We start from the raw sequence: 27,822 nt of genomic DNA on the forward strand, positions 1-27,822 counted from the left end.
CAGTGTAATTTTTAGGCTCATCCAAAAAAGTCAGTCCATCCTAAAGGAGATCAGTCCTGAATATTCATTGGAAGGACTGATGCTAAAGCTGAAACTCCAATACTTTGGCCACCTGATGCAAAGAACTGACTCATGTGAAAAGACCCTGATGCTGGGAAAGATTGAAGGCAGGAGAAGGGGACGACAGAGGGTGAGATGGTTGGATGGCATCACCGACATGATGGACGTGAGTTAGAGTAAACTCCAGGAGTTGGTGATGGACAGGGGGGCCTAGTGTGCTACAGTCCATGGGGTCGCAAAGAGTCAGACACAACTGAGCGACTGAACTGAAAAAAGTTATGAATTTTAAAATTATTTCTTATTTGCTTAAAAACAAAGATTTATTTTTCTTTATTGTCTTAAATATTTTTGGAAGCGAAACAACTTTTGAATTCCAATTACAAGTGTTTAATAGGTAGGCTTTTGGTACCTATCATAATTCTTCATGATACATAAATCTGTGAAATCCATCTCTTTTGAGTTTGAAAATTACAGTCTGAGCACTCTAGTAATTTCTGCTGCCATGAATTACATGTCGTGGTCTATGAATGTCAGTCTTCGCCAGACCTTAACTTTACATTTCAGTGCCGCATCACTGTGATTTTTTTAAAGCTTTTTATTTATTTTTAATTTTATTTTTATTTATTTACTTATTTTTGGTTGTGCGGCATGCAGGATCTTAGTTTCCCAAACCAGAGATTGAACCCAGTGCAATGGAAGTGTGGATTCTTTTTTTTTTTTTGATTTCTTATTTGGAGGAAAATTGCTTTACAAGGTTGTGTCGGTTTCTGCCCTACGACAGTACAAATCAGCCTTCCTTCCTTCCCCATCCCACCCCTCTAGGCCATCACAGAGCGCCAAGCTGAGCTCCCTGTGCTATAGAGCGCCTTCTCGCCAGCTGTCTGTCTTCCACCTGGTAGTCTGCATATGTTGATGCTACTTTCTCCGTCGCGCTTTTTCCTTCCCCCACTGTGTCTGTTCTCTGTATCTGCCTCTGCATTCCTTCCCTGCAAATAGGTTCACTAATACGATTTCTCTAGATTCCATATATATGCATTAATACACGATGTTTGTTTTTCTCTTTCTGACTTGACTTCACTCTGTATACAGGTTCTAGCTTCATCCACCTCACTAGAACAGACTCAAATTGCTACATTCATCAGGACAGGGTGATACTGGTACAAAAACAGAGATAATGACCAGTGGAACAAGATAGAAAGCCCAGAGATAAACCCACACACATATGGGCACCTTATCTTTGACGAAGGAGACAGGAATATACAGTGGAGAAAAAACAGCCTCTTCAATAAGTCATGCTGGGAGAACTGGACAGCTACATGTAAAAGAATGAAACTGGAACACTTCCTAATACCATACACAAAAATAAACTCAAAATGGAAGTGTGGATTCTTAAGCCCTTGGACCACCAGGGAAATCCCTGATAACTTTTTAAATGAAGTGTGTCTTCTACTACCAATGCAGATAACAAATAAAATGACGATCAGATGAAAAGATACCTCTTCTGTTCCACTCAGTTGACAGGTGTGTGGTTAAGGAATACTATGTCATAGCTGACTCCTACTGGTGTAGCCAGATTTCATATTCGACGGTATGAATCATGGCTTCAGGAGTATTTGAATGTCAAAATATGTTTTTGAATTGAGGAAATAAGTTGCCTTTAGTTTTTGTTTTGGTTTCAGTGATTTTTTTATGGTGTACAGTAACCTGTGGGTCTATTTTGCTATAAGAAACAACTCACAAAACTCGCCAACAGTCTTAGAGTGTTGTTGTGGCAGATTCAGTCCCAGGGAACTGTTTCCTGCTTTCTAAGCAAAGCCTGGAACATGTGCTCTGCTGGGGACCATTCCATGCATCTCAGTGGCATGTCTGGTCCGTTTTACTCCAGGGATGGCCTAGGTCATGACTTTTCATTCTTAGGAATCTTTAGGAAATATCCCCTCTGCCCTCCTGCAAATTAAAAAGCCATCTGACACGAATATTCTCATGCTTGGATATTTAAGAATTTCAGCAATCACTCAGGGACATCCTCCTTGCACTAGAACACATTGGTCTTCCCTGCCGAAGCAAAAAAGAGAAATTAAAGCCAAAGTGTTTTGACCCCTTTCCCGTCTTCCTTTTCCGCTTTCAACTAGGAGTTGGAAGAAGGGAATATTACTGTTTTAAAATCATGCATCAAAATCTTGTGATTACCAGATAATTTCTGTTTCCACTTGTTTGTTGCACACAGCGTTAAGACCCAGGCGGCCCCTCCCTTTCCACCTATCCTAAGGGGTGGATGTCAGGACCATGGCCAGATAGGGACCCTAGCTTTGCATAGCTGAGCAGGGAGATGCTATGACAGCACCCACAGTCATGTCTATGAAGACAAAACCCCATTCTGGAGTCTTTAGAAGCTCTGATGTGAAAGGGCCTCCCTTTGAGCTGAGATGTTACTGTGTGAAATCCTGTTTCAGTTTGGCTTCCTATACTGGTGCCTGTGACCGTGTGTCATCTCTAGGCAGATGTGCCACGAGTGTCCAAGTGTACTTTGCACCTACGTTTTTCTTTCACTACAACTCCCAACTGTGACGTTTTGACTATGTGGCTTATTTTCTGCATAAGGCAGGAGCAAGCAGTGCGATGGAAGAGACAGGACTTGAGTTTGAGTCCTGTCCTGTGTGATCTCGGGCCTGTCACTCAAACTCCTAGCCACAAGCTCTTCATCTATGAAGATGGGAGTAAGTAGGGTTATCCGCCCCCACAGGATTTTATGATAATTAGATGAGGTAACAAATCAGCTCTTCTCAGGATAGATTTATTTTTTTCTTTTGCACTGTCTTTGCCAGCATCTCACATTTTATTCTCTCCCTGTTCCTCTTTCTTCCTTTTTTTTGCTTGGCTTTTTTTTTTTAAGGAGTACCATTTTATGTATTTATTTTGTTTATTTTTTTTATTGCTGTGGGTCTTTGTTGCTGCGCACAGGCTTTCTCTAATTGCAGTGAGCTGGGGCTACTCTTCATTGCAGTGCATGGGCTTCTCATTGCAGTGGCTTCTCTTGTGCAGCACAGGCTCTCGGCACACGGGCTTCAATAGATGCAGTACTTGGGCTCAGTAGCTGTGGCACATGGGCTTTAGTTGCTCCGAGGCATGTGGAACCTTCCCAGACCAGGGATCGAACCTGTGCCCCCTGCCTTGGTAGGTGGATTCTTCCCTGCTTTGCTTTTTTAAATTCAGATGCACCGGACTTAAAAGATTTTAGTTCTTTCCCCCCTCCTCAACTTTTTCCCTTGAGAAGTTTCAGTACTTCAACAACAACAAAAAAGTAAGAATAGTGCAACAGACAGCTGTATTCCCATCACCCAGATTCACTCATTGCTTACATTTTACGGTGTGTGCTTTATGTTTTTCACCATTTATTTCTTAAGAACAAAGACCTTCTTAAACACAAACCACAGTTATCACACCCAGGAAATTTAATTGATTTAATAATTTTCTGATATACAGTTCATATTCACATTTTCCAAATTATCCCAATAACATCTTTCCCCCACCCTCCCTGAAGAGTCTAGACAGGTCATTTTGTTTGTTCTGCCGAAAGCCCTCAATGGAGATTTGTTGGATTGACCCCTCCAGACTAGACTCCAGCGAAACACTCTGGTGCGTTAGTGTAGAGGTGTGTGTAGAGTGTGTTAGTGTAGAGATGCCACGTTCGGGGGGCGTTACCACAGGGGCAGTGATGTCAGGTTGTCTCATCAATGATGATCCTAAGTCTTTGATTATTTGGTTGAAAGTGTGTCCACCAGATTTTTCCATTTAAAGCATTAAAGAATACTCTTTATGTATTCTTCAAGGGGAAGAAGCGGAGGAGAAATGATGAGAGGCGGAGACAGATAAGAAAAGGGAAATGGGACTTACCTGATGGTCCAGTTGTTACGACTCTGTGCTTCCACTGCAGGGAGTGAGGTTCGATCCCTGGTCAAGGAACTAACCTCCCGAATGCTCCTCTTTGAAAGCATTAAAGAATACTCTTTATGTATTCTTTAGTAAGAATAGTAATAGCGTCGCTTACTATTTCCAAGTTCTGTTGAAAGTTTTGGGGTCTTATTCATGCATCTCACCTCTCACCTACCTGGAGCTTGACTTAGCAGAGCATCATCTTTTTTCTTTCCTTTCCTTCTCTTTTTCTCTTTCTTTTCTTGACTGTACCTCAAGTCTTATGGGATCTTAGTTCCCCAGACCTGGTCCATTGGCAGTGAAAGTTCAGAGTCCTAACCACTGGACCCCCAGGGAATTCCCTAGTGTTCATTCTTACCACCTACTGTGGTGGCTGTAGAAACATTTCCCTTCTCTTTTCTTTTTTAAAAATATTTTTGTCCATACTGTGTGGCATTCGGGAGGTTAGTTCCTTGACCAGGGATCGAACCTCACTCCCTGCAGTGGAAGCACAGAGTCGTAACAACTGGACCATCAGGTAAGTCCCATTTCCCTTTTCTTATCTGTCTCCGCCTCTCATCATTTCTCCTCCGCTTCTTCCCCTTGAAGCCATTCATCTGTTCATGGAAGACTTTTGCAGGTCTTCTGTGACCAAGACAGACACTATGTTTGGCGCTAGGAATGCAAAAGTAATCCTTGCCCTCATGAAACTTAAATGAATGTGTCGCATTTTACCTTTTCTATTCATTCATTCATGTGACAAGTAGTCACTCGGGGTCTATTGCGTATCTGCATTGCTCAGCTTCCTGGGAACCCATGAAGAAACAAACTCAGTCAACTCCCTGCCCTCACGGAGCTTACTTTCTAGTTGCTAAGTGGAAACGGAATGTAAACAAGGAGAAGTGGGCTTGTGGTAAAGAGCTGATTTTGAAAGAGGCTGGGGAACGCTGAGGGAACATTTAAGCAACCACCTAAAGGCTGTGGGGAGCAAGCCATGTAGGTCAGCAGGAAACAGGTGTTCCAGACAAAGAGAAAAACGTGTGCAGATGCACGCTGGCAGGGTCCTCAGAGCAGCTGGGGGGCTCCCGGGAGCAGAAGTAAAGAAGATAAAATCAGAGACTCGAGGGACGGGGTGGGACTAAGTAGTAGTTGAATATGTGAAGTAAGAGAGAAGTTTGGGCTGGAAATGCACACTGGGATTCGGCAGCTTGTATGCAGCGTTTAAAGCCACAAGACGGCATGAGATCAGCCCAGAGTGAGTGTAGATAGAAGCCAGAGGGAAGACCAAGAGATCTATCTGGGAAATGAGGAGGGACTGATGGGAGAGGCTGAAAGGAGAAGCTAGTGAGGTTCCTGAATCTTACACATTTTGAGGACATTCCCTTTAAAAAAAAAAAAAGAGTACAAAATGATGAATAAAATTTAAAATAGAAAGTAAATATTTAGAATGAGAAAGGAATCACAACAAATGGCTAATTTTTAAAAGTACTTACCACAAATCTAAAAAGAAATGATACAAATGAACTTACTTACAAAACAGACTCACAAAGGAAACAGACCTATGGTGGAATCTAGAAAAATGGTACAGATGAAACTATTTGCAGGGCAGGAGTACAGACACAGATGTAGGGAATGGACATGTGCTCACAGGGCAGAAAGGGGAGGGTGGGAGGAATTGGGAGATTAGGATTGACATTTATACACTGCCATGTGTAAAACAGGGGCTTCCCAGGTGGCTTGGAGGTAAAGAATCCTGCCAAGCAGGAGATGCAGGAGATTCGGGTTCGATCGCTGGGTCGGGAAGATCATCTGAAGGAGGAAATGGCAACCCACTCCAGTATTCTTGCCTGGAGAATTCTATGGACAGAGAAGCCTGGCAGGTTAGAGTCCATGGGGTTGCAGAGTCGGACACGACTGAGTGACTGGTCATGATGGGTAAAATAGATAGCTAGTGGGAGCCAGCTCTAAAGCACAGGAAGCTCAGCTCTGTGCTCTCTGGTGACCTAGATGGGGCAGAGTAGGAGGGGATATATATATGGATACATATGGCTGATTCATTTTAAAGCACTTATAGTCCAATTAAAATTTTTTTAATTAAATATATCAAAATTAAAAAAAATAAACCATGGTTACCAAAGGGGAAAGAGGAAGGGGAGGATGAATCAGAAATTTGGGATTAACAGATACACACTACTATATATAAAATAGATAAACTGCAAGGACCTACTGTATAGCACAGGGAATGATATTAAATACCTTAACCTATAATAGAAAATAATCTGAAAAATAATACATATATATGTGCATTATACATAATATGATGTATATATACTATACATATATATGTATGAGCTGAATTACTGTGCTGTACACCTGAAATATTACAGTAAATCAACTATTTCAATTTTAAAAGAACACATGTGTGTGTTAGTCGCTCAGTTGTGTCCAACTCTTTGCAGCCCCATGGACTGTAGCCCACCAGGCTCCTTTGTCCATGGGATTCTCCAGGCAAGAATACTGGAGTGGGTTGCCATTTCCTTCTCCATTAAAAGAACATACATGCCACAAATATCATAATATCCCCAAAGCACATTTTTGTTTTTATTATTACTAACTGCCTGACATATGCCTTCCTGCATTTTAGACTGCATATTCTCTGATCAGCTCTCCATATGAGGATGGATTTGAAATACAATCTTCTGTAGTGGGAATATCTAATTTAGTCTTTCCTCCAGCTTGGTTACTCAACATTAATAGTGTTAATGGTAATTTAGAAAAAGTTTTGCTTCAGTCGCATAACTCTCCATGGTCAAGCCTCATCTGTAACTTCCTCTGTGGTTTCTTCCACTGGAGGTGCTTCTTTCCCAGGAGCAAGATCTCAGAGAACTGAGTCATTTGCTTTCTCTAGATATGACATGGTACCCATGGCTCCCAATGGCTCAAGAAGCAGCTGGTCCAGTTTAGCTGGGAACACACAGCTCCTGCCTCCTCCCAACTGCTAAGCTGGCCCTTCGGGTGAGGTCAGGTGGCCATGGAGCCTGCATCAAGATGACTGCAGGCAAGTAACAGAGCAAAGCAGTGTTTCTTTCTAATATTCTCCCTGGAATAGAGGATGGCATCCACAGTCTGTGAGATTTACCTTAGGTCCAGTTCTTGCTGGAGTCCAAGTGAAGTGGAAGTGATGCTGGCAGCCCACTGGCCCCACTCCAAGCCCTGAGACCACTACCAGGGTGATCTCCCAGCAAGGAAGCAGTGTTCCATGCTGTGGCTTGGGGTCCAGAAGAGAAGTGCAGTCTTAGAAAGAGCCTGTAAGTGAGGATCCCTGAAACTTAAAAAAAAAAAAAATTTATTTATTTGGCTGCGTCAGGCCTCAGTTGCGGCATGTGGGATCTTCACGTGATCTAGGCGCACAGGCCTAGCTGTGGCGCATGGGCTTTGTTCTGCAGCATGTGGGATCCTAGTTCCCAGACCAGGGATTGAATCTGAGTCACCTCTATTGCAAGGTGGATTCTAAACCACTGGACCACCAGGGAAGTCCCTGGAATCCCTGAAACTTAAGTTTTACTAGCTTCAAGTTCAGCTGGTCTCTGGTAGGAGGAAAAGCAGGAAGAAAAGCTTTCATGGAAGCCAAGTGAAGAAAATATTTCTAAAACAAGGTGATCGGTGAATGATGTTAAATGCTGCTTAAGAGGCTGAGAATTAACTATTGGACTTAGAAATGTAATGGTTGTTGGTGATCTTGACACGGTTTGGTGGCACGGTGGAAACAAAAGTTCTTGGTGGCTCATATGGTAAACAAGATGCCTGCAATGCGGGAGACTGGGGTTTGATCCCTGGGAAGATCCCCTGAAGAAAGGAGTGGCTGCCCGCTCCTATATTCTTACTTGGAGAATTCCATGGACAGAGAAGCCTGGCAAGCCCCTGTCCATGGTGTTGCAAAGAGTCAGACACGACTGAGCAACTAACACTCTTCATTTCATCAGTTTGAGATGCTGTAACAGAAATACCGTAGACTGGGCAGCTTAAGCAACAGACATTTATGTATCAACAGTTCTGGAAGCTGGGAAGTTGGAGACCAAGGCATGAACAGATTCGGTGTTTGGTGAGGGTCTTCGTCCTGGTTTGCAATGGCCATCTTCTTGCTGTGTCTTCACATGGCAGAGAGAGAGAGAGAGGCAAGCTCTCTTGTGTCTCTTTATTTATCTGGCTGCACCAGGTCTTAGCTGTGGCGTGTAACATCTAGTTCCCTGACCAGGGATTGAACCCAGGCTCCCTGCACTAGGAGCAAAGAGTCTTAGCCACTGGACTCCCGGGGAAGTCCCTCAAATCTCTTCTTATACAAACAGTAATCCCAACATGAAGGCTCCACTCTCGTGACCTAATTTCCTCCCAGAGGCTCCATCTACAGATACCATCACATTGGATATTAGGGTTGCAACAAATGAATTTGGTGGCAGAGGCAGGGGGTAGGTGGGACACAAACATTCAGCCATAGCAGGGTAAATTCAAGAGAAAATGGGGACAAGTAGGAAACAGTGAATACATATAACTATTTGTAGGCGTTGTGTGTATGGAAATTAGTTGCCATTTTTTTTTACAAACGAGTGAATAATATATTTTTCTATTTTTAGCTCTTCAAAAAGCCCTAAATTATGTTGTCACTTTTGTTTGATGCCACAGTAGATCCTAAATATGAAAGCAGTTCCCCATACTTTATGTAAATGCTCAAAATAGAATAAAAAGGGAACTGAAGAAAATCTCAAGATCTCTTTTCAGCCCAAGTATATGCAAGTGACACTAGTCTACTTCTTGTCTTCTGAAGATGTAGAAAAGTCAATAGGACAGATGCAAGTGAGAATTTGCATTTATATAAGCCGCCCTTCCCCCATGTCACATGTGGTTAACTTTTGATGCTGTTGAATATTTTTGGGTCTCTTTCTGCCATCTCACTTTTCACCTCCCTGGAACTTGACTTAGCAGAGTACATTATTACTCTGCCTACTCCACCCTGCATTCACTCAAAACTAAAACAGTTTGGAAATAAGTCCATTTAAAAATCATACTTTTGATGCTTCCCTGGTGGTCCACTGACTAAGACAGTGTCCAGTGCAGGGGGCCTGGGTTCAATCCTGGTCAGGAACTGAATCCCACGTGCCACAACTAAGAGTTTGCATGCCACCATTGAGACCCAGTGCAGCCAAATAAATAAATACAAATATTTTAAAAAATAATCTCTTTTTAAAAATACAGTGATCCATTTCATGTTATGTACATGTGTGTGTGTGTACACTGTCAACAAATTCCAAGACTTTTTCAAATACCCCTTTGGTGTTTTTTTAATTATTAAATAAAATATGTCATTTCATGATCACTCTTCCACTTACAAATGTTTTTTCCATCAAACTTTTGCCATCACAATACCGCCTACTAAAGAATCCTGTTGTCTTGGCTGTTCCTTTTGCATGGTCATACATACACACACTTAACAACATCCCCAATTTCCTTTGTGATTGATTGTTGTATTGGTCTGTATTGTTCATATGACCATAGTAATTATCCTGTTAACTTCATAACTATTTGTTAGCCTAGTTCTTAAAATTTTCACTGATTTCCACCCATGAATGGATAAAGATGTGGTACATATATACAATGTACTCATATATACAATTCCGTTCCATTCTGTCGCTCAGTCGTGTCCTACTCTTTGCGACCCCATGGACTGTAGCCTACCAGGCTTCTCTGTCCATGGGATTCTCCAGGCAAGGATACTGGAGTGGGTTACCGTTTCCTTCTCCAGGGGATCTTCCCGACCCAGGGATCGAACCCGGGTCTCCCGCATTGGAGGCAAACGCTTTAACCTCTCAGACATAAAAAGGAATGGGATTGGATCGTTTGTAGTGATGTGGATGAACCTAGAGTCTCTCATACAGAGTAAAGTAAGTCAGAAAGAAAAACAAATATTGTATGTTAAGGCAAATATGGAATCTAGAAAAATGGTACAGGTGAACCTCTTTGCAGGGCAAGAATAGAATGCAGATATAGAGATCTGACATGTGGACACAGGGAAGGGGAAGGGAAAAGTGGGACGAACTGTGAGAGTAGCATTCATACACACACACACACACAACCATGTGTAAGACAGGTAGCTAGTGGGAAGCTGCTGTATACCATAGAGAACTCAGTTCAGTGCTCTGTGATGACCTAGAGGGGAGGGAAGTGGGGGTTGGGAGGGAGACTCCAGAGGAAGGGGTATATGTGTACATAGAGCTGATTCATGATGTTGTACAGCAGAAACTCAACATTTTAAAGCAATTATACTCCAATAAAAACATTTTTTTCACTGATCTCAAGTATACTGTGCAAAGCCAGTTAAATTGACCCAAGAGATTTCTTATAGTTCTTTGTTGAGTATTATTTGATCCTGTATGTAATTTTAGAGATGTTTCTGCTTCCTGTTTTATGTTACACAGAAGTTTTACCTCCCCCCTCCCCCACACATTGCAAGAACCTTTAACCACGGGCTGTGTTGCTCCATGAACCACTTCCTCTTGAGGAGGGCTTTCATTGCATTTTGAAAAAAAAACTACACAGCAGGAATTGGGTAAAATGCAATTTTGTCTGTTATTTTCCAGTTGTACCATACACTGGCTACTTCATGATCTCCACCAGCATTTGTGATCACCTGGATTCTGCACTACTACATATTCCATACCAAGTGTGATTCCTATCACCAACAGATTTTTTAAAATTTATCTCCTCTTTTGTATCTGTAGTTGTAATATGTGGTCTGGGGCTTCCCTGGTGGCTCAGTGATAAATAATCCATGGACCAAATGGTTCGATCCCTGGGTTAGGAAGATCCCCTGGAGAAGGAAATGGCAACTCCAGTATTCTTGCCTGGGAAATCCCATGAACAGAGGAGCCGGGTAGGCTACAGTCCATGGAGTCACAAAAGAGTTAGACAGACTGAGTGGCTAAACAGCAACAATGTGTGGGCTGATTTTTTTTTTTCCCTCGAAAAAATAAACACAGCCAGTTGGGCTTTTTAATTTAAAAATAATAAAAATATCAAAGCAAATTGATACTGGAAGAACCTCAGATTTTCCAGCCTTCTTTCTCATGAATTCTGTGAATAGTTATAGTTTAATTCTGGCAATCTAGCTCTAGACTCAAACACCACTTCACTTGCACAACAGTGCATGATACATGCTAGTTAGTACACAGTGCATGATACATGCTAGTTAGTACACAGTGCATGATACATGCTAGTTAGTACACAGTGCATGATACATGCTAGTTGTACAACAGTGCATGATACATGCTAGAAGTACACAATAGTGCTTCAACCAGGGTGAATCTTGAGGACACACATTTCAGAACGCTTACATGAGATGTCTAGAGTAGCCAGATGCATAAACAGAAAGTAGGGTGAAGGATCCTAGGATTCGGGGCTGGGGGCGGGAGGGATGGGGAGTTACTATTTAATGGGTATGAAATTTCAGTTGAGGAAGATGAAAAGGTTCTGGAAATGAACTGTGGTCATGGTTGCACACCAATATGAATGTCACAGCAATCCTACGAATGACATGTTAATCTCTTCATTTTATGGATAAGGAAACTAACCCAGGGAGGTTTAAAAACCTTATCCAGGTTGTTGTTGGCGTCTGGATTTACTGATAGGGTTGCCAAGTGCAGTGGACAGCAAGTCTCTCCACAAGGTATGCTGACATATCCATGAAAGTTGGATTCCAAATGATCAGTAGGTTGTATGAAGGATGAGTGGACAGAGGAGGATGCTACTTGAAGGGAACAGTGTGTACCAAGTCAAAGAGAATGTTTAAAAAGCCTGTTCAGACAGTGTCAAGGGCCCTGATGGGTAAGAATTGAACTCTGAAGGATAGGTTGGGGCAAATTATGAAGGACTTTAAAAGATGTGGCGAGACTTGAACTCTCCCCACTTCATCGTGATCAGCCACAGAACAGGAGATTGAAACATCCAGATTCCCATTTCAAATTCAAAATGATAGTGATGGGACTTGATGAGGATTCCTGGGGGCTTGATGAGCTGATGAGAGTCTCAACAGTGAGGATGAAGGAAAGGAAAGCTCTCTGCAGGAACCACCGACAGGATTTTTTTGACTGATGGGGGTGGAAAAATGGGGACTATGCCAGGGTTTCTAAATTAGACTAATAGATGGATAATGAGCAGAGACATTACTTTGCCAACAAAGGTCCGTCTAGTCAAGGCTATGGTTTTTCCCGTGGTCATGTATGGATGTGAGAGTTGGACTGTGAAGAAAGCTGAGCGCCGAAGAATTGATGCTTTTGAACTGTGGTGCTGGAGAAGACTCTTGAGAGTCCCTTGGACTGCAAGGAGATCCAACCAGTCCATTCTAAAGGAGATCAGTCCTGGGTTTTCATTGGAAGCACTGATGCTAAAGCTGAAACTCCAATACTTTGGCCACCTCATGCGACGAGTTGACTCACTGGAAAAGAGTCTGATGCTGGGAAGGATTGGGGGCAGGAGGAGAAGGGGACGACAGAGAATGAGATGGCTGGATGGATGGCATCACCGACTTGATGGACATGAGTTTGAGTGAACTCCGGGAGTTGGTGATGGACAGGGAGGCCTGGCGTGCTGTGATTCATGAGGTCGCAAAGAGTCGGACACGACTGAGCGACTAAACTGAACTGAACTGATGGATAATGACCAATAGTCAAGTTACGGCGTATAGGAGGAGAATGCATCAGAGGGGGAAGAATGATGGAAAAACTTGTGGAATATTGAATGGGTTGTTTTAGGTGAGTCACTCAGGTCCAAAATCATGGCTGGAATTGCTCATCCAAGTGGCAATGAAACCCGCATCCAAACTGAGTTAAATAGACAAGGTTAACTTTGCCATAGATATAAACAGATGTACTATTAAGCAATATATAGATATATATTTACATAATATATGTTATGTAAGTTTATATAAATATATGACATATAATATACAACATAAATATATATCAGAATACTATCAGGATACACTTTTTCCTGCACTCTGGGGATCTGACTGACATCTAACACTAAGGCATCCAACATAACGATATGGTATGTGTATATGTTGTGAAACAGTCATCACAAAGCTGCATTAACACCTCCTATAGTCACCATGTTTTCTCTTACAGGCAGATTTTTTAAAATATGCATATTTAAAGCTTATATAGGAAATGTATATATGTGGAGAAGAAAAACAATCTGTAGATAAAAACAGGCTTAGAAGTTTGAGCCTTAGGAAAGACAGAGCATTAGGGAAAATCCCACTGTCATTCAGGGACTCTAAGGCAGAATTTCAGCCTGAATGTACAGCCTCAACCACCCCATCCCACTCCTATCCAACTCACTGCTCCCTCCAAAAAAAACCCAGCAAAATCTATCTGACAAAGAATGATTCCAAATGTTTTTAATCAACAATGTGTTGTTCTTCCCAAGACACAAAAGGAGTTCAGAGATGACATACTCCCCAAAAGATGTTAATTCCACCCAGTCGCTATGTGCACATTGCTTGTTTCACAATCCATTGCTTCACTAAGGCTCCTCCACCCCTTCTCTTTTGGCTGTTAATCCATACAACACTTTGAGTGCTCAGGGCTGGGTGTTTCCTTTCTCTCTTTCTCTCTTTTTACTCTTGATTTTGACCTTCAGGAAATAATGCACATACAAACAGACACAGCCCTATTTTCTTGTGCATATGTGTGTATGTGTGTGTGTGGACACTGTATATATCCATGGAACTCTGGTTCTGTTCATTCCAAAAGCAAGGTTTTCTTGTAGGGAAGATAAATATGTAATCTGGTTTGAATTTACACATTAATACACATTTATGTTATTAATAGCTCTTAACTAATGTTTCGTGATTTTCACCAAGGATAACAATGCTTTTAAACTGTGATTTAAAGCAACCTACTTTACTTATAACAAGATTTACAGGGAGGGGGGTTCAGGAGGGGGAACTTATGTAAACCTGGGGTGAATTCATGTCAATGTATGGCAAAACCAACCAATATAATATTGTAAAAGAAAGAAAAAAAAGATTTACAGAATAATTTTGATGTTAAGTCCTTTAAATAATTCAATATCAACAGACTCTAGGGAAAAGGAATGAAAGGGCAGGGGGAAGATTTTTCTACTTTGATGAACATAGAGGGAATCAGCAGAGGTCACAAGAATGTGCTGCTGTTTCGAGTTATTTCCACATTAGGTGTATGATTCACTCTGGCGTGTCCTCAACCTGTTCTGGGTTTTTAAACTTTTAATTTAATTTTTATTGTGTATTGGAGTATAGTTGATTTCCAATGTTGTGTTAGTTTCAGGTGTACAGCAAAGTGATTCAGTTGCACATATATTCATTCTTTTTCAGATTCCTTTCCCACCTAGGCTATTACGGAGTATTGAGGAGTTTCCGTGCTCTGCAGTAGGTTCTCGTTGGCTATCTGTTTTATATATAGCGGTGTGTGTGTGCCTTAACCCATCCTGTATCAGTGGTGTGTACAGTCTGAGAATCTAAGGTGTTTGGGCTCAGTGGATATTTCTGACCCATCGATGCCACGTCTTAGCCACTGGGCCACCAGGGAAGTCCACAGGGTGGATGTCTGGGAGATGTGCACTGATGGGCTCCAGGTGGCTTTTACAGCCCTCATTCATTCTGATTTCTCAGTGTTGGCGCCGTTCTAGTTGTTTACTGTTAATGTCAACCCGGCTTATAGATCAGTTCCTGCTGCTGCTGCTAAGTCACTTCAGTCGTGTCCGACTCTGTGTGACCCCATAGATGGAAGCCCACCAGGCTTCCCCGTCCCTGGGATTCTCCAGGCAAGAACACTGGAGTGGGTTGCCATTTCCTTCTCCAATGCATGAAAGTGAAAAGTGAAAGTGAAGTCGCTCAGTCGTGTCCGACCCTTAGCGACCCCACGGACTGCAGCCTACCAGGCTCCTCCATCCATGGGATTTTCTAGGCAAGAGTACTGGAGTGGCTTGCCATTGCCTTCTCCGGATCAGTTCCTAGAACAAGGTTAAGTCCTAGATAATGTCTTCATCATTGTCATCATTACATCTCTGTACTTTCAAGAACTGATTTTTTAATCATGTAGATCACTTTTAAATAAACAGAGTCAGTATGACAGAGGTCTTTTAGCTACACATAAAGAGACAGAGGGTTTAGTTAAGTCCTGATTAACTAAAGCTATTAAATATGAAAAGGTTTTTTTGCTTAAGTATTAGTTTGAGGTTATAGTAAAGGGAGAACTATTAAGTTTTCATGATAATTTATTCAAGGAAAGATAAATCCACCTTGACTTTGCCTATTTTAGCCAAATATTTTTTCTTGACGTATATAGTTGCTGTATGGTATTATGTAAGTTGCAGGTGTATAGTATAGTGATTCACAGTTTTTTAAAGGTTATACCTCATTTATAGCTATTATAAAATAGTGGCTATATTCTCGTGTCGTGCAATATATCCTTGTGGTTTCCTTCATACCAAATTGTTTGTACCTCTTCCCCTGCACCCCTATACTGCCCCTCCCCTCCCCTGGCTCCCCACTGGTAACCACTAATTTGTTCTCAACCCCTGTGCATCTGCTGCTTTTTTGTTTTATCCACTAACTTATTGTATTTTTTTAGATTCTACATATAAGTGACATCATACAGTATTTGTCTTTCCTGTCTGACTTATTTCACTTATCATAATGCCCACTGAATCCATCTGTGTTGCTGCAAATGGCAAGATTTCACTCCTTTCATGGCTGAGTAACGTTCCACTGTGTATGTTTACCACATCTTCTTTATCCAGTCATCTATTGATAGACACTTAGGTTGCTTCTGTATCTTGGCAATTCAAATAATTTATTTTAAATACAAATACACACAAGTGTGTGTGCAGAGATAATATTATTATGGCTATGTGAGAAAAAAAATCCTTTAGTGTTACATATGTGATATCTACATAAAAAAGACCAGTCATTGTTGGTCATTGTTAAAGCTGGACAATGGGTACATGAAGATAATTACATTATTTTCTCAACTTTTGTATGTATTTAAGTTTCATATAAACGGAGAAGGCAATGGCAAGCCACTCCAGTACTCTTGCCTAGAAAATCCCATGGATGGAGGAGCCTGGTAGGCTGCAGTCCGTGGGGTCGCTAAGGGTCGGACACGACTAAGCGACTTCACTTTCACTTTTCACTTTCACACATTGGAGAAGGAAATGGCGACCCACTCCAGTGTTCTTGCCTGGAGAATCCCAGGGATGGGGGAGCCTGGTGGGCTTCCGTCTATGGGGTCACACAGAGTCGGACACGACTGAAGTGACTTAGCAGCAGCAGCAAGTTTCATATAAAATGATGGAAACATAAACACATGCATACACACACATACATATTGTTTGGTTTAAATAATCCATGCTGATCTCATCCATTCACCAGACTTCTTAGCTTGAACTATAATGAGCACTAATTTTCTAGTGTTTTAGAGAATTTTCAACCCTTACAAATTATCTGCAACAAAGTCCTCATCTTACAGACGAAGCAGTTGAGTCTTTATTGCCAAACAACACATTACTAATTAAGCATTGTGACTGTGTCCCCTAATGTCCTAATCCAGCCTCACCAACAATGTCAGGACCAGAGCAATTAGTTATACCTCCCAGGGCGTCCCTCTGCACACTTTGTGGAAGCACTTTTTCTCCCGTGGCCACTTCCTTCACTTGGTTTAGGTAGAGAAAGGTTATAATGTAAAATACATTTTATATCCATCTCTTATCCGTTTTAGTTATAAGTGGCCGTTTTAGTTATTAGTGTTTGTCACCCTAATATTTTCAAATAAATGTGCTGAAAGCTGCTGTTTCAGAGATAAACTTGTAAAGCAAGGAATTTTTTGGTAAATTTGCTTACTCACACCTGACATCATTTTTTGTGTTCGTTTTCAAGTGGAAATGAAGTTCTTTGTGGCTCTGGTGCCATCGCCCATGACCTCAGGCATTCTCTTTTTCCAATCAGGGTGTCCTACATGGTTGTGAATTCCTGAATGTCACCCACTTGTCCAGTTGGCCCCAAGGAGACTAGTTCTGTCTGGGAAAACAGTCCCATTGTCACTCTGAGACAGTCCCTAGAGTTCGGCTCAATCTTGGACCAAGCAAATTGCAGAGAGGTCAGGCATGGAAGTACAGACTGAAATCAACTTTCCTCTCCCCAAACTTTTCTTCTCGACTTACTTGCCCAATGATGGGCCTTTTGGAGGAAAAGAAAGAGATGGGACAGTTATCCCCAAGGACCAGGCTTTTATTAGACTGTTTATATCTGGATTTCTTCCTTTTTCAGATGGGTGAGTCAAACGAAGATATAGACCAAATGTTCAGCAATTTGCTGGGAGAGATGGATCTTCTGACTCAGGTAAATTCTCCTTCTTAACTTTCAATTAGATAAAAAAAAAAACAGTATTACCGAATTTGATTCTAATATGACAAGAGAGCTATCTTTCTAAAGACTGGAAATTGACAATGTTCTATAGTCCTGCTCTAACTGTAGTAGGGGAAAAACATAAAGCTTTTTTCCTGATTATACCCTTCTGAGTTCAGTTAACTGAATACATGGATCACACACACATTCTGTTATGGCGTTATGGCAGTTCTCATGCTCATGGTATTCAAATACTTAGGAATGCCAGTGGAGGGGTTTTCCCCAAGCAAACCCTCTGCAACCACCACCCTCACTGAACAATTTCCCTGGCAGTTACCTTTATGTAAAGGCTAATTAGCTCATGACTTTCTGCATAAAGCACTAAAATAAGAATCATCCAATATTCCTAAATAAGACAGGGATCCCAAAGTTTTCTACAAAATAAATGAAGACTAATCCATGTTTTATGTTTATTTTAGAAAAATAAATCAATACTAGTTAGCATCTACTTTATAGTCTATATGAAATTCAAGGAAGTTCAGACTCTATGAAGGAAGAGACAAAAAATGAGACAATAGGCTTAGAGAAAAGGGGTGCTGACTAAAAACCAGAGGGAGGGTGTTGGGATGGTAGCCACATTTCTGTAGATCTGAGGACTCAGCCATGGCCACAGGACTGGAAAAGGTCAGTTTTCTTTCCAATCCCAAAGAAAGGCAATGCCAAAAAATGCTCAAACTACCACACAATAGCACTCATCTCACACACTAGTAAAGTCATGCTCAAAATTCTCCAAGCCAGGCTTCAGCAACACATGAACTGTGAAATTCCAGATTTTCAAGCTGGTTTTAGAAAAGGCAGAGGCACCAGAGATCAAATTGCCAACATCCGCTGGATCATGGAAAAAGCAAGAGAGTTCCAGAAAAGCATCTATTTCTGCTTCATTGACTATGCCAAAGCCTTTGACTGTGTGGATCACAATAAACTGTGGAAAATTCTTCAAGAGATGGGAATACCAGACCACCTGACCTGCCTCTTGAGAAACCTGTATGCAGGTCAGGAAGCAACAGTTAGAACTGGACGTGGAACAACAGACTAGTTCCAAAAAGGAAAAGGAGGCTGTATATTGTCAGCCTGCTTATTTAACTTATATGCAGAGTACATCATGAGGAACACTGGGCTGGAAGAAGCACGAGCTGGAATCAAGATTGCCAGGAGAAATATCAATAACCTCAGATATGCAGGTAACACCACCCTTATGGCAGAAAGAGTTCCAAAAAGGAAAAGGAGTTTGTCAAGGCTGTGTATTGTCAGCCTGCTTATTTAACTTACATGCAGAGTACATCATGAGGAACACTGGGCTGGAAGAAGCACGAGCTGGAATCAAGATTGCCAGGAGAAATATCAATAACCTCAGATATGCAGATAACACCACCCTTATGGCAGAAAGTGAAGCGGCACTAAAAAGCCTCTTGATGAAAGTGAAAGAGGAGAGTGAAAAAGTTGGCTTGAAGCTCAACATTCAGAAAACTAAGATATGGTATCTGGTCCCATCACTTCATGGGAAATAGATGGGGAAACAGTGGAAACAGTGTCAGACTTTTTTTTTTTGGGCTCCGAAATCACTGCAGATGCTGATTGCAGCCAGGAAATTAAAAGATGCTTACTCCTTGGAAGGTAAGTTATGACCAACCTAGATAGCATATTAAAAAGCAGAGACATTACTTTGCCAACAAAGGTCCATCTAGTCAAGGCTATGGTTTTTCCAGTGGTCATGTATGGATGTGAGAGTTGGACTGTGAAGAAAGCTGAGCGCCGAAGAATTGATGCTTTTGAACTATGGTGCTGGAGAAGACTCTTGAGAGTCCCTTGGACTGCAAGGAGATCCGACCAGTCTATTCTAAAGATCAGTCCTGGGTGTTCATTGGAAGAACTGATGCTAAAGCTGAAACTCCAATACTTTGGCCACCTCATGCGACGAGTTGACTCACTGGAAAAGACTGATGCTGGGAGGGGTTGAGGGCAGGAGGAGAGGCGGACGACAGAGAATGAGATGGCTGGATGGCATCACCGACTCGATGGACATGAGTTTGAGTGAACTCCGGGAGTTGGTGATGGACAGGGAGGCCTGGCGTGCTGTGATTCATGGGGTCGCAAAGAGTCGGACGCGACTGAGCGACTGAACTGAACTGAACTGAGGACTTTTTTCCACCTGTGAAGGGGGAGAGTTTGATGAAGTCTGCGTGTCTCTGTCCACTCACTTCTGCTCCATAGAGGAATGACTGTCTTATTTGATCAGTTTGGGATTTTCATAGTTGAGTATTTTTGCTGTAACCTCCAGAGTAAGACGGGGACCCCTCAGAGTATCTTGGATCTGCCTTTACTGAGAGCCTTTCTGAGTTTTGATCTTTACTGTGCTCAAGTGAGTCCAGTCACAGGGTTTGCTTGGCTAAAACTGATTAAAGGAGTTCCTTCCTAAAACTAGTTTCCTTTCTCTTCTTTCCCTCTCTAATTTACTCAAAGCCTGTTACATCACACATTCATGGATACATATTTTGATAGAGAACTACTTCCAATTTCTTTAAGCAGCTTGATATATTCCTGAGAAAAAACGAGTTGGCTCCCCTAATTGCAATGTTATACTTCCTAATTACAGTGTTTAAAAAGCAACTAGTTAATGAGTATTTGTGTGTGTGTGCACTTCCTTTCACTAATATTTTTGCTCTAGTATCTGCCCCACAGTTTCTCTCTCAGCCTTCCCTTTTCTTATTCTTATTCCCTTTTTCTTATTCTGGTTTTTAGAATGAATTCTGGGGTTGCAGTCACTCTTCCCTACATTTTATCCTTGATTCTAACTTTCTTTGGTTCATTTTTTTAAGCTTCTTGATTAATGGTCTTTTTTTTTCTACTTATAACTGATAGTATCTCATTAATTTATTCTCAAAAATATAATGATTGCTTCTTTCAGAAATTTAAAACATGAACAAGGATATTACTACATCAAATTAACATTAAAAATACACTTACTGTCATGAAAACGTTCATGAGTGGGAACAGGTGAAATCACTTCTCAAACTATGGATGTAAAAATATTAGCTTTTAAATCATACAAGAAGTCACTTTTTCACTTAAAAAATAATGTTATTTACAAAATTAGTAACTTACTGTGTCTTCATTTCTTTTTAACAAGAGCTGTACTAAATTAGAGCAACAGCATTAACATTTTACTGTATAATAAAAGATTGCATCCTGAACAGGTCTTTTCTTTAAGTGACTAAATATTCCTTTTTTTGATGTCATAGCTTAAGTCTTCATGAATTATATACAGTGTATGTGTCACAAGTGCACCATTACCAGAAATTTTTTGTTGTTTATAAAAACAAACAACTTCGTTCTCATCAGTCTCAGTTGATATGTTTTGTTTCAAGATGTAGTTTCTAGAATAATTTTTAACTTGTCATTTTCTGTAGGGAAAAAAATCACCTAAAACGTGCAAATAAGAATACAGTTTTTAGAGTACATGTTTAGAGAGAACATGGGTAAACAGTAGATGATTATTTACTTAATGAATAATTTGCCCTGAAAAAATGTGAGTATTCTGAATAACTTTGGGGCTTGGGATCTATTTTCACAGAGTTTAGGAGTCGACATTCTCCCTCCTCCAGATCCTAAACCGCCGAGAGCTGAATTTAACTACAGTGTGGGGTTTAAGGATTTAAATGGTAAGCATCATCATTTCTTTTCTTGAGTAATTTGAAATCATAGCAATGACTAAAATCTGTCCGAGTGTAATCCTTAGCACTAGAAAACTAGGAATACACTTCCTTAGTTCTACATATATTCTTTCTGAGATTTTTAAAATTCATTTCACTTAATTTTATGAAGAAGTTATGTGCAAAACAACAGGGCTTAGGAGGAAATAAACCCTTTTTACATAGTTAGGAGATCCAAACTTCAGTCCAGGTGCTGTACATAGAACCATTGTTGTTGTTCAGTGACTGAGTCATGTCCAGCTCAGCAGCCCCACGGACTGCCACATGCCAGGCTCCTCAGTTTTCCACTGTCACCTGGAGTTGGCTCAAATTCATGTCCATCGGGTTGGTGTCCATGAGCTCTAACCATCTCATCCTCTGCCACCCACCTTTCCTTTTGCCTTCAACCTTTTCCAGCATCAGAGTCTTTTCCAATGAGTCAGCTCTGCATCAGGTGGCCAAGGTATCAGAGCTTCAGCTTAAGCAACAGTCCTTCCAATGAATATTCAGGGTGGAACCATTAGCATTAATGTAATAATATGCTGCATGGTGTTTGTGCTGATGATGTTTGGCAATAAATGATTTCCCCATGCTTTCTGATCCTTTGTTCCTGAGAAGGCTGTATTTCCCCCATTCCCACTTCCTCAGTCTCGTTCCCGTTGCACGCAGCAGCTAGATTTCTCTTCCTCGTCATCACTTCCACCCTGCTCACCCTTCGTTCATCACAGTCACCCTCCGGTGACTGCCTGATCAGCCAGGTGCTGTCCCAGCTCGACTCACGGCCATGGCTCCCTGGATGCATGTGGTCTCATTAGTTTTCAGTATCCCATGTCTGATCATCACAGTAATCTCACACGTGGAAGAAATTCCAGCGAAACCATCCTCCCTCACCCACACTCCAAAAATCCGGGTCTGCTGTTTCCTTTAAGATTTAACTCCCAGGACTTCCCTGGTGGTGGAGTGGTTGAGACTCCCAACGCGGTCGGCCCAGGTTTGATCCCTGGTCAGGGAACTAAGATCCCACAAGCCATGTGGCGCAGTCAAAAAAACAGAACAATACTTAAGTACTAGTATTAATGTATAGGAAGTCTTGAAAACAAGAGAAAATTCTTTAAAAAAGAGAGAATTAACTTCCAACTCACTGTCTTATGAAGTCTTTACCAATTAATCCCAATTTTTCAAAAACATTTTTTTCACTCCTTAATGCCCTTTGTGCTTTGTTTCCTGCTGTTTATTATTAGCTGCTCTTTTTGAGATGTGAGAGTTCCTATAATTGGATGGTGTGCACACAGAAACTCTATCCTCAGCCCAAACCTCAAGGCATATTAAATAAATCCCAGTTGGTGGAGACCGACTCTCTTCCAAGTATATTCATTAATGTTGCTCTGTTTGCACTGTCCAAAGACCTGGGAGAACCTTCCATCTGTTTGCAGCCTCTCCCAACCCCTACTTTGTAAAACTCTAAGATCTTGCACCAGAATGCACAAGAATTTCCTACATAGGCATCCAATCAGCACTTGGATTTGACTTTATAGGTGGCCTGTGAGGATGCTCAATGTAGGGAAGGCATTTGCCTCCCTTTCTTTTTTTCTTGGAAGGAAAGGCTATTTTTAGCTTTATTGAGGTTTAATTGATGAATAAAACTGTATGATACCTAAAGTGTACAGCGTGCAGATTTGGTGTGCATATACATTGTGAAAAGATTTCCCCCATCAAGATAACCTATCCACCACCTCATATTTTTACTTCTTTTTTTAGTGAGAACATTTAAGTTCTACTCTTTCAGCAGATTTCAATTATACCATACAGTGTTAGCAACTAGAGTCATCGTGGTATACTTAGATCCTCAGACCTTATGTGCCTTATAAAAGTTCATATTCTTTCGCCAACCTCATCCTATTTCCCCAACCCCAGTCCCTGGCAACCTGTACTCAAACTTACTCTTTTTTTAAAAATTAATTAATTTTTTAATTGAAGGGTAATTGCTTTATAGAAAAACTGACTCTTTAAAATGACTTTCATTTAGTGTTTCCAGGTACACATCATTATCTTGTTCACGAATGTGATTTTCCCTATCAGAGTCCTTAAATGCACTGGAAGACCAAGATTTAGACGCTCTCATGGCAGATCTGGTCGCAGACATAAGTGAAGCTGAGCAGAGGACAATCCAGGCCCAGAAAGAGTCCCCTCAGAAGCAGCCTCATTCCGCGTCCCTGTGTGTGCCAAGTGTCAGTGGCACAGCCTCTCTTGGTTACAGAGCAAATGTTGCTGCAACGAGTCAGTATGACGACGACTTGCCACCTCCACCAGCTGATCCAGTGTTAGACCTTCCACTGCCACCACCCCCTCCAGAACCCATCTCTCAGGTGAGTCCGTGGGGTCAGGACTCTTGACCTCTGCCACCCATGATCTCTGACTTTCTTCAAAGTGACGGTTCCATTCATAAATTTGTATGCCAAGAGCTCTAAGATTCAAAAATACAAGGATCCCAGATGTGTTCATTGCAAAGTCAGATATAAAATGCCCGTGAAAGGACACGTTGGTGAGTATAAGGAACTTATTATGGCCATATTCAGGAATTATTACAGTTTGGCTAAAGTCTACATTTATATGTGACTTTTCCTGATAATACTCAACCTTTGGGGGTCATATCTGATTAACTTGGTATGAGCTGTGGAAATGATTTATACATTGCTGTGTCCCTGGTCCTTGCCCAGTACATAAAGAATAGAAGGCATTCCTTACATATTTCTAAATTGAACTAAATGGAATTTTGCTGAATTTGACAGCCTTGTTCATTCGCAAAGATATCACTTGTAAGGTCAAAGTTGGAAGGGGTGTTATGGGCAAGCAGGTGGGTAACTGATAGATTTCTGGGAAGTTCATATTGTCATTATTTGGGATGTCAATTTATGTCCCTCATCAATGCAAAAAGGGTGCTTTAAGGATTTTGCTTAGGGTAAGCCACTTTTAAAATAGTTTAGAGAAATAACCTAGCTCTATTTTCTGTGGCTCTCACATCTGTTGTACTGTATGCTGATCAGTACTTATAAATACAACCCTGGTAACCCTGAAAATCCTTACAATATCTTTTGGATGAATAAATATGAAATATAAACAAATATCAGTACTACTCATTGCTGTACTATGTGATTCTTGTATAAAAATTATTTGAAAATTGGTGATCCATTTAGAACAGAGGCTCTTTTTTCCTCCAGTTCATTGAGATATAATTTATGTATAATACTATAGAAGTTTCAAAGGGCCTGGTTGAGTCCAAAAAACTTTTCAGAGAGAATTTTGTACATTTATATTATTTACAGCAAGATGCAGTAACATAGGACTTCCCCAGTGGCTCGGCAGTAAAGAATCTGCCTGCAAGTCAGGAGCCACAGAAGACATGGGTTCCATCCCTGGGTTGGGAAGATCCCCTGGAGGAGGGCATGGCAACCCACTCCAGTATTCTTGCCTGGAGAATCCCATGGACAACGGAGCCTGGTGGGCTACAGTCCATAGGGTTGCAAAGAGTTGGACGTGACTGAAGAGACTTAGCATGCACATATGCAGTAACGTAAGACTTTCCTGGTGGCTCAGTGGTAAAGAATCCAGCTGCCAATGCAGGAGATGCAGGTTCAATCCCTGGGAATATTCCCTGAAGGACATGGCAACCCACTCCAGTATTCTTGCCTGGGAAATCCCACAGACAGAGGAGCCTGGCAGGCTGCAGTCCTTGGGATCACAAAGAGTCAGACACGACTTAGCAGCTGAGCACAAGCACGACTATACAAGTTTAAGTTACACAACACGATGAGTCTTAACCACTGGACAGCCAGGCCAGTACCAATACAGCCTTTTATCGACAGAAAGTGACAAGACACCAGCGGTGGTGGGAATACTTACCCCCTAGTATCATTAATGGACTGTGTTGACATCTTACATTTTACAGGAAGAAGAAGAAGCTCAAGCCAAGGCTGATAAAATAAAACTGGCATTGGAAAAACTGAAGGAGGCCAAGGTCAAGAAGGTAAACCATGAATCACTTTTGCATGGGGCAGTCAAGTTAACAACTTCTTCATACGCTTAAGGGTAAAAAAGTTTTACATTCTAGTGGTACTTTCTGATGAGTTGTATTTTTTTTAACTTAAGCTCAAAGATGAATTATTCTTTCCATGAGATCAGTTGCTCATTTGTAATTGATAAATAGGGAACCTATGTTAGTGTCAGTGTGGGAGTTTCTAGGTCTCCCTCCCCTGAGGATGCCCCCTGGGTTCCACTCACTCTTGGGTAATAGTAGGTGGCATCCTCTTCTGGGCCCATCTCCACTGGCATCACCTCATTTCCACAGTTGCTTTTGTGTATGTCATATACCCGCTGGGGCAGCCCCGAGTCTGCCCTGGGTGTCCGAGTTCTCCCCTGAAGTTCCAAATGTTCTTCTGGCTGGTGCTGTGTTCAAAGTTGTGTAGGTTTCGAGTGACCTGCCCCAACCCTGTGGTCCCAATAAGCATGTAATTTATTGTGCATTTTCTGTAGGTTTTTCTAGAGATGCATTTATTGTATCAGAAACACACATATTTAACCTCAGAAAAAGCATCTGCCTAATAATGAAGTGTTAATAATAGTTAATTTGGTAAATTAAGAGAAAGATAAAAGTCTCACCTCGACACCTGGGGCATATGCTATGACTGAGACTCATTAAGAGCTTTTTAATTACAGTTGGGTGAATTATTCTTTTCATAGAGGGCGTTCGATTTCATGTTCCTGTAGCCTCTCTCATGGTTCTTTGAATGAAGGAGTTCAACACATGCTGATTGATGTTTAATAATTATTCCTTCATTACCCCGGGATCCAGACAGTCAAGGTTCATCTGTGAGAATGTTTCCAGATCAGGCCGGTTCCTTTCATTTCAAGCACACATGCACCTTCTTACTATTTTCCTTCCTGTTCTCTATGTGTAATTACATTCTGTGGTTGGTTACTGAGCTGATGCATCTGAGAGGGCCATTGCCTTCCCCGCCTCGCACCCTGTGAATCCCTGGTTAAATCCAGCTCTCCTTCTGCTCAGACCGGGCCCTCAGTGCTGCCAGAGCTCGCCACTCCAATCTCTGTCTCACGAACCTAGAGAACTGCTTCCACCTGCCCTCTCCCTGAAAACCTCCAATACCTCCATCCTCTTCCTCATGGTGTTGCCACCCATTGCAGAGAAGCAGAAGTGATCCAAAGAAAGGTTCTACAAGCTGCTCACACATTGGCCTCCTGCCCGCCTGCACCCCCGGCAGCTGGTCCGTAGTCTTGTCCCTGTGGATGGACTGTCATGTTTCTAAAACCAGCCTCCTTCGTGTGCTTAACTGGAGATGAGGAGGACAGGGACGAGTGAGCAGTATTTCCTACTGGAGACCAGAAGCCAGGGAAAGTTGCCACCCTTCAGTTGAGGAACTGTAGCGGCAGCAAAAAGCAGCACCTGCCTCTCGTCAACAAAGTGTACGTGAAACAGAAGCCGCTCTGATCCGGGGGAGAGAAAAGAAAACTAAGAAGCCAAGGTGTTTATTTTTTCTGACTTGAGGTACTCGAGACTTATTTCTAAAAATGAAAGGCTGTGTGGCACAGATCATTTAAAAAAAATGAGTCATACTCATCCATTAATAAAGTAAATAAGGTATCAGTTCAGTTCGGTTCAGTCGCTCAGTCGTGTCCGACTCTGACCGACGAACACATAATCTACAGCATGTTTTATAAAGGCTGGAAATCAAGTTGACCTGAAGTACTCTGTCCTCAAATATTCTGCTGGGTGTTGTCATCTTTTTGGATCAGGGATGATGTATGTAGTTTGTGGTGCAAAGTTTTTAGAACTGGGAAGAGTATCAGACTCGCTTACGGACTGTATTTGTTTCTTTGTGGTAAAGAATCTACCTACCGATGCAGGAGAAGCAAGAGGTGTCAGCTTGGTCCCTGGGTGGGAAAGATCCCCTGGTGGAGAAGATGGCAGCCCACTCCAGTATTCTTGCCTGGAAAATCCCATGGTCTTTACTACAGTGGATTAGAAAGGGGAAGTCTTTTCATTCTGGAATCATTTTGCCCTATATCATATGGTATTGATGTGCAATGGGGTCGCAAGGACATGACTGAGTGACTGAACTAAACTGATTGATGTGAAAAGTACTCAGCTTGCTACATCACATAACTGTGCTTTAGGGTGTCATGTGGTTATATAGAGCTACCCTTCAGCTTGGAAATGGGAAGAAAGCTGTGAAGAAGAGTCAACATGGTTTCTTCTTTCTCAGTGTCACCTGCCTTCTCTTGGTTTTTTCCCTAAGTTTCATAATTGTGGACATTCGTAACTACATGTGGGTTAAATTTAGTTTGCAGTTTCTGCCAAAAGAAAAACCAAAACTCAGCCCTTTCCATCATTGAATCATTGTCAAACTATGCGGTTTACTTTTTTTCTTTCTTTAAAAACAAAACATAACACAAGCTATGTTTTATTTTCTCAAGAATTCCTAAGCAAGAAAAAATGTGGTCATTGATTTTCCCATCGGGAACATTGTCCTCTAAATCCTGACATTGGTAGGGTTTCTTAGGACCCGTAGCTACTTTATAGCAATAATCCTCAGCAGAGAGCAGTGGGTATGCCTTCTATGGAAAATAAGCCATGGTCATTCCGATATTTGA

The 27,822-nt window shown here is 41.6% G+C and overlaps 1 protein-coding gene across 5 annotated transcripts in view; it reads left to right on the plus strand.

Moving 5' to 3' along the window:
• Positions 1–27,822, plus strand: part of APBB1IP (amyloid beta precursor protein binding family B member 1 interacting protein) — an 84,939-nt gene that overhangs the window by 23,218 nt on the left and 33,899 nt on the right. For all 5 annotated transcript variants that reach the window (XM_088844152.1, XM_055427859.2, XM_055427872.2 and 2 more), the window contains exons 3-6: positions 17,330–17,401; positions 21,039–21,126; positions 23,236–23,522; positions 25,103–25,180. In XM_088844152.1, coding sequence (XP_088700278.1) covers positions 17,330–17,401; positions 21,039–21,126; positions 23,236–23,522; positions 25,103–25,180 — 525 coding nt within the window. The remainder of the gene's footprint in view (positions 1–17,329; positions 17,402–21,038; positions 21,127–23,235; positions 23,523–25,102; positions 25,181–27,822) is intronic.

The sequence above is a fragment of the Moschus berezovskii genome, chromosome 15 (assembly GCF_049115385.1).
Source record: "Moschus berezovskii isolate FMDL1 chromosome 15, NW_MosBer_1.0, whole genome shotgun sequence".
Classification (NCBI taxonomy): domain Eukaryota; kingdom Metazoa; phylum Chordata; class Mammalia; order Artiodactyla; family Moschidae; genus Moschus; species Moschus berezovskii.